The sequence below is a fragment of the Synchiropus splendidus genome, chromosome 17 (genome assembly GCF_027744825.2).
Source record: "Synchiropus splendidus isolate RoL2022-P1 chromosome 17, RoL_Sspl_1.0, whole genome shotgun sequence".
In the NCBI taxonomy this organism is placed as follows: domain Eukaryota; kingdom Metazoa; phylum Chordata; class Actinopteri; order Syngnathiformes; family Callionymidae; genus Synchiropus; species Synchiropus splendidus.
This window is the reverse complement of record NC_071350.1, coordinates 17,741,628-17,748,176: the sequence shown is the minus strand read 5'-3', so window position 1 is coordinate 17,748,176 and position 6,549 is coordinate 17,741,628. Positions and strand designations below refer to the sequence as shown.

Below are 6,549 nucleotides of genomic sequence, written 5' to 3'. Positions count from 1 at the left end.
AAATATATATGGATGGGTCAGTGGTTCTTGAACAGCAGGGGACTCTGGTACATTTCATGGCCATAAAATCTGTTTTTATTGCATAAAACAATGATTTAAGTGTTAAATCTCAGGTGTGTGAGGCTTAAACTGCATGATATTTGTTTGATAGACTTCTAAATATTTTTCCTGTAATACAAAATATATGTATTAAATTATATCTATATTGCCCTTCTGAAATCACAGTATTTTACTACATGTTTTACAAGTCTCATGCACCCCCTGCATCGTCTCCAGGGACCCCCATTTATGAACTACTGATATTATTACTACTGATCCGAGTAGTAAGTCCAAGTATAACTCGTGCACTTATTAGTAACGACACCACCAGAGAACCAGATTTTTGTCATTACAATTTTATTATACTACACATACAAAGCAAAGTTACAACAATCTGCTGACTGAGCAGCGACAAACTCATGACAAAGATGAGGTGATGGGAGAAGATTCAAAAATCCTATCATGACTTCCAGAGAGCGGACAGTATTCTGCGTGTTACGGACATGATTTGTAGTGTTAAATGTTTGTTTTAAAATCAAACTGAAGAGTTTTAAATTCATACAGGAGACACGTCATTTAAAAAAAAGTACAAAAGCTGATATATACAGAACAGAATAAAAGCTAAACGCACACATCTAAGTTCAGAAACACATTAACTTCTGTAATCCTTCAAGCGGGAAAGTAAAATGAGTTACGGGTCATTCGTCGTACTCAGTGTTTGAGGAGGCACAGTGAACCAGAGCAACACAAACACACACACTCCAAACACAGTTGTAAAAATGGGTCAACAGCTGCCCCCGAGCGCTCGATTAAAAATCCAAGTATGAATGAAATCATTGCCTCCGATCTTCAACACCACAAGCTCTGGTCAGCGCAACGTGGGACCAACCATAAAACAATCTTGAGAAAGTGGTCGTTTCTTCTCGTTATACCACGAATGACGACTTCTGTTTGAAATCCCCCTGAAAGACACAACAGTGGAAACTTTAGAATCTAGACTCGGCTTGTCTTTGGTTTGCCCCTGCTGCAAGACTAATTTCCTTTCATGAGGAAAATAGTTTTTAATTATGGTAATATGATTTTCAAAGTATTTTAAAATATGCAAAAATTGTTCTAAAATATGTATAGATAGAAAATGTAAATAAAACAGAAAAAAGGTATTGTTTTTCACAATAGGAGAGAACGTTTAACCACTGTATCTTTCATGTTTAAACGATTTAATCTATTTTAAATCAATAATAAAAAAAATAATCTAAAGAACAGAAAATGACTGGATTCCCATCCAGTGCTCATACGTACATCATCCTCCTCTCCTCCGTACACTGATGGAGGCTGGTACACCACGTTGGACTTTGGTTTGCTGCAGAAAAGCAAAAAAAAAAAAAAAAGAGGAGAATGAGAAAACCATGTGGAGAAAGTGGAATCCAGCCGGGGCAGTCGGTGGGGATTAAAAATGAAAGAAAAAAAAAAAATCAATCAAGCAGAATAAAGAAGAAAAGCCTCTTACCTTTCACTCTTCTCTGCGGAGGGAAGGAAGCAAAGAAAGACAGTGAGTATCCGGATGTTTACTTCTCTTGAGGCTCACAGCTTCACAAGATCAAAGGAGAACTCGATTTTTACGGCAGATAGTTCTGTCCAAGTTCACTTACTGGGCAGGTATCCTTTCTTGTTGGCGTACCAGATTCCTACTCCAAGTAGGAGCAGCAGCAGAAGAGCCACGATCACGCCGGCTACGATGCCTCCTGTGTTCACGTCGCCTTCAGTCACACACAGAGGAGAAACACATTCATGTCTGGAGGAAAGGCCCACAATAACATTCGACCAGATGCTGTCTTTGATGAGAGCACATTTGTCATCTGAAGAGATCCAGCAACAGTGGATGACAATGCAGCCTCCCACAACTAGGTGGCAGAGTTCACAAGCGTGAAAAAGGATGAGACGATGAGGAGCGCGCAGAGTCTGGTTTCATCGGACGCGAAGGAATCAAAGCAAGTGAACTTACGGACTTCCATCTTGACAGCTTTGCAGCGCTGAGCCGGGCCGGCACTGTTGTAGGCTTCGCAGTAGTATTCACCTGTGTCCATCCTACCGACCGCGGGAAACTCCTGTGGACACGCTTGGTTACATTTCTCATCGCCGACGGCGCTACGGCCTCTGCACTCACCAGCTTCCCGCCACCGTCGGTCATCTTGTAAGTGGCGTTTCGGAACGCTGCGATCTTGCTGGGATCAGGGGGCAGCAGGACGCCACCTTTGTACCACCTGTACTGTGGAGATGGCGAGCCATCGGCGTCGTGGCAGCTCAGCACGGCCTTCTTTCCTGTGGTCACTGAGGTGGGGATTCTGCACAGGGGGACGGACGGAGGCACTGCAGCACAGAGCTCAGAGTTCAGCCTCATTCAACATCGCAACATTGTCATACACTCAAGTAAGAATATCAGTTTACTAGTGACTGAATAATGAGAATAAGAACTAAAATGGAGATTTCCTAATGAATTCAAGATTTACAAAACGTGTGAATAAAATCTCACCGAGCACCGTCAGCTTCACGTCCACTTCCGAAAACTGCCCGTTGCCAGACACTTCACAGGTGTACATGCCGTTATCTTTTCGGGTCACTTTGCTGAATCTCAGATTGCCGCTGTACATGGACACTCTGGATTGGTACGGCACTGTGAAGAGTCATCAGGATGAGAACAAGATACAGAGGTCACAACTGGAGCAGCAGGACAGACAGTGTTGGACCAAGAATGTTGGAGAGGAAGGCAGCCAATGAGGTTCATGGATGTTAGAGGTCAGATGTGAAGAGGCAGTGACTCTATTGTGCTCCAGCAAGTTATGATGAGACTCACCTGTAGGTTTTCCATTAAAAACTACATAACTTTGTGATCCTTTGGTGTCTTTGAATTTCCACTCCAACCTGGCATTTTGACCAAAATCTGCACTGTGGCTGCACGTGAGGTCCACGCCTGGAAAAATGAAACACAAGTTCATAAATAAAACAGAAGAATTGGATGTATGATAAGCTGAAAGAGCAGCTGAAACTGAATGAGCCAAATGCACCGCCCATAACAAAGTGCTTGAACTAGAAAAAACACAAACCAAGTTGTGCTTACGGTGCCACCTCGTGGATGAAAGGCGACATAGCATATTGCACTTCCGCTCGTCTTATGTGCGCAGGTTCAGTTGACACGACTTTATTAAAGATGTTTGAATATTAACAAGGAGTTTTCATGTGCGAGAGCTCAGTTTTGTCATCTGCACCGCTGCAGCTGGAAGCAGCAAGACACTCACCCTCGTTCTCTTTCACCTGCACATCTTTGTTGGAGCTCGAGACGGTGAAGGCGCCTGGAAGAGAAATAAGATAAGAGCGTGTACGTTCGCTGAAATGTTTCCATAATAGAATATAATTAAATTTAGAATATAATCCTACTTTGAATTTTTTTCAGTTTTATCATTCATTTACCAGCATGAATAAATGTTTGTGTGAATGTGCGAAACTATTATAAATTGAAAAAAAGTGTTATTTCTGAAATATATTTAATAATAAAGACTTCCAAGTTAAACTGATCTAATGACTTCAGATTATAGACTTCAATATTAGGGAAGAAGAGTCTTCATTACATCACTTTGTTTGGCCAGAAGTAACTATTTAAATAATAAAATAAAAGTTAATAAAACACTTGGGTGAAGGACGGTTGAACTTGCTCATCTAAAGCACCAACAACCAACAGGAGAAGTTCTAAAATGTATGTTTATATGAGAAGAACTTTTCATGTTGGAAATTTGGAGGCCAAGACACGTGGATGTTGGTGGAGACTCTGCAGGAGAAATACGTCATTTAAATGGCAATAAAACATTGAATATAAAGAGGGGTGATTCATAAAAGAAAGAAACAAAAATGATGAGGGGATTAGAATGAAGGTCTGAAAAGTTTTCTATTCAAATTCAGATCAAACGGCTGTGGACTGAATGATAAGCCCTGCTGTAATATCGGGGCTCTTTGACCCACCAGCATGCAAACATGAAGAGGTTTCAGCTCATAATCCTGTGAAAACCCCGTTGATGGAACAACCGTCCTGTCAAACGTGGCTTCAATCACAGGGCGTGGACTTCAACACGCCTCATTCCTTTCTGCTGCAGTAGGAAGCTTCCGTTGAAACTGTCAACAATCTCGCTGAAACTAGGTCTCTATCAGATGGGCAAACACCAGACACCGCAGCGTAAACTTGCTCAACACACCAGCCAGACTGCAGACGACCAACGCAAACCACTAACTCCTCACATGCAATTCAGTTAGAACGGTGTGGATTACAAACTAAATCTCCTCGTCTGCTGTTCATCTTACGTGAAATAGACTTGATTTTCAAACACAAAAGCAATTTACTTTCAGACCTCAAACATTTAAAATTATCTGTGACACAGCACACACAATTCATTCACAACCAATTGCTAATATGAATTCATACTATGGCACCAGTTTTGCCTCATAACTCAATTGCTGAAACCAAACATTACAGTATGAATTTGTTTTTCTGTCCTCCAAAAGGCCACACATGAAATGAAGGGTTAAGCAACAATTCCGGTTCAAGTGGCTTCCTCAAAAAAAAAAAAAAAAGATGAAACTATAGTGTATGAGTTTATGCAAGTCAACTTGAGGCAGTTTCGCTCAGCACAAACAAAATAAATTACAGTAAAGTTAGTTGAAAGAAAAAAATAAAAATGAGGAAACAAAATGAAAAGTAAACGTGGCGTTCAAGGCTCATGGTTCAGACAATAAAAAACACTTCTGCAATGACCAAAATGGCGACTTGCAGATGTTCTGTTCATTTTCACGTCTTCACAAAAAGCAAATGAATTCAAGAAGAAAACTCTCAGCAACGACCTGTGCAACATTAGCATTTTAGCAACATTAGCAATTCTGCTAACAGTTTCCGTTTGAGGTGAAACTACCATTTCACTGTCTAACTGAACATGAACTGATTATTAACTATATACGGACTAAATAAATAGTATTACGTAAAAAGTCGCAATAAATGTTTAGTATGTATTAGCACCATTGTGTTAACAAACAAAAACAAATAAGGCAATTGTACATTTTCGTTTGTGAAGGTGGCCTTTGAGATCACCGTCAAAGGCGCAGCACATATTTCTTTTGAAAATTCATCATGCACTTCCAAGTACTTACGGTAAAAACAGACCAACACCTGACGTCACCTATTTTCCACAGTGTTATGTAGCAGAGTAAACTGTGCGAAACTAAAGAAACTACTAATGTTAAAGGAATAGACGGTTATATTTAACTGAAATATGAAGCATCATTTCATATCCCGACCATACTCGATAATAAGGGCCTGGGGTTTGTTACAGGTGCAGCAGGCCTCGTAAACGCCTCTCGGCGAGTTGCGGAATCAAACGTTAGTGTGGGTTCATCGAGTGAGTCCAGGACATTATGCTCCTACATTAGCGCGCGGTAACGTCCAGAGTTGGGGCATGAAGCCGTGCTATTGTTGTGCTCTCACCTGTTGCCGCAAACAAAGACACCGAAACCAGCCAGCGGAACAACATAGTTGCGTCTCTCCGGAAGCCCCAAGCCAAACTCGAGCGGTACAGATACGCTTCCTGGAGTGGGAAAAGTTGAAGATTAACTTGTGCTATCGCTGAGGTTTGTCTAGAGTGTCGAGCGCACGGTGAGATTCCGAGTCTTCACCTGCGAGTCCGCCCAGGTGCTGCTCTCTTCTTCCGGTAAGAGGATCCGCCCGGTTCCAGCGCGTCACTGACCAGAAAGACGGGTTCGACGGTGAAACCCGAGTCGATGATTAATCAGGTATGACCGACACACGCGCACACGCACATTTAAAAATGAAGCCGAAACGTGGTGACGAAACGAAAAGAATTGGCGCCGAAGATTTATGTTGAATAAGATTCACCGCACACACAAACCTCATTTTACGGTGATGTTAGTTATAGATTTTAACCACAAATATTTTCCAATTCCAGGGCAATAATCGCCCTAGTTTATGATTGTATCGATGAACCATGAATCAGTATTTTTTTTATGACGCTGCTGTGGTTTCCCTCTCTGTTTAGTTTCACTGGCAAGTTACCTCCCACGCACACATTCTTTTATCTCATTCTCATCCGTGATATCGGTGACTTATTTGAGAACAGATGAGTCAGAAGATATCAACAATGTTGGAGTCTCGGTGTGAGCATTCCACCGAGGCAGTCACGTGCCGTCCTCCAGTCAGGTGTCATCCTTCACGGCTCACGTGACGTCACATCTAATTTGATCTACCTCACAAAGTTCATCGTAAAATTGCTTCAGCCTCACCTGCTCCTTCTCCATCAAGGTGGAGAGATGAGATCTGGTCTCCGGCATGGCAGCTGGGAGAAGGACGTTTGGCGCTCCCTGTTGAAGCTGCTGGATATGGATGGATGGATGGGAGGAAACCAGAGTGCCCATGACACACAGGCAAGCATGGTTTGAACATATCTCCAAACATTGTGT

General features: G+C 42.0%; 1 protein-coding gene across 2 annotated transcripts; it reads right to left on the bottom strand.

The window, feature by feature from the left end:
- Positions 1-390: 390 nt before the first annotated feature.
- On the bottom strand, positions 391-5,816 carry f11r.1 (F11 receptor, tandem duplicate 1). Of its 2 annotated transcripts, none has more exons than XM_053847647.1 (11): positions 5,749-5,816; positions 5,561-5,660; positions 3,333-3,386; positions 2,891-3,007; positions 2,570-2,710; positions 2,204-2,406; positions 2,042-2,144; positions 1,689-1,796; positions 1,547-1,559; positions 1,339-1,399; positions 391-1,001 (listed from the first exon to the last, which is right to left on the bottom strand). In XM_053847647.1, exons 2-11 carry the CDS (start codon positions 5,604-5,606, stop codon positions 966-968), a joined length of 882 nt encoding a protein of 293 aa, XP_053703622.1. In that variant the 5' UTR covers positions 5,607-5,660; positions 5,749-5,816; the 3' UTR covers positions 391-965. The 2 variants fall into 2 exon arrangements, with proteins under 2 accessions (XP_053703622.1, XP_053703623.1); XM_053847648.1 differs by lacking the exon at positions 5,749-5,816 and adding an exon at positions 5,728-5,743.
- Positions 5,817-6,549: the final 733 nt, after the last annotated feature.

Coding starts and splice junctions, on each gene's coding strand:
- f11r.1 (XM_053847647.1), bottom strand. CDS start 5,606: ATGTTGTTCCGCTGGCTGGTTTCGGTGTCTTTGTTTGCGGCAACAG. Junction 3,008..3,332: donor GCAGGTGAAAGAGAACGAGG/GTGAGTGTCTTG, acceptor TCATTTTTCCAG/GCGTGGACCTCACGTGCAGC. Junction 1,797..2,041: donor AGCTGTCAAGATGGAAGTCC/GTAAGTTCACTT, acceptor GTGTGACTGAAG/GCGACGTGAACACAGGAGGC.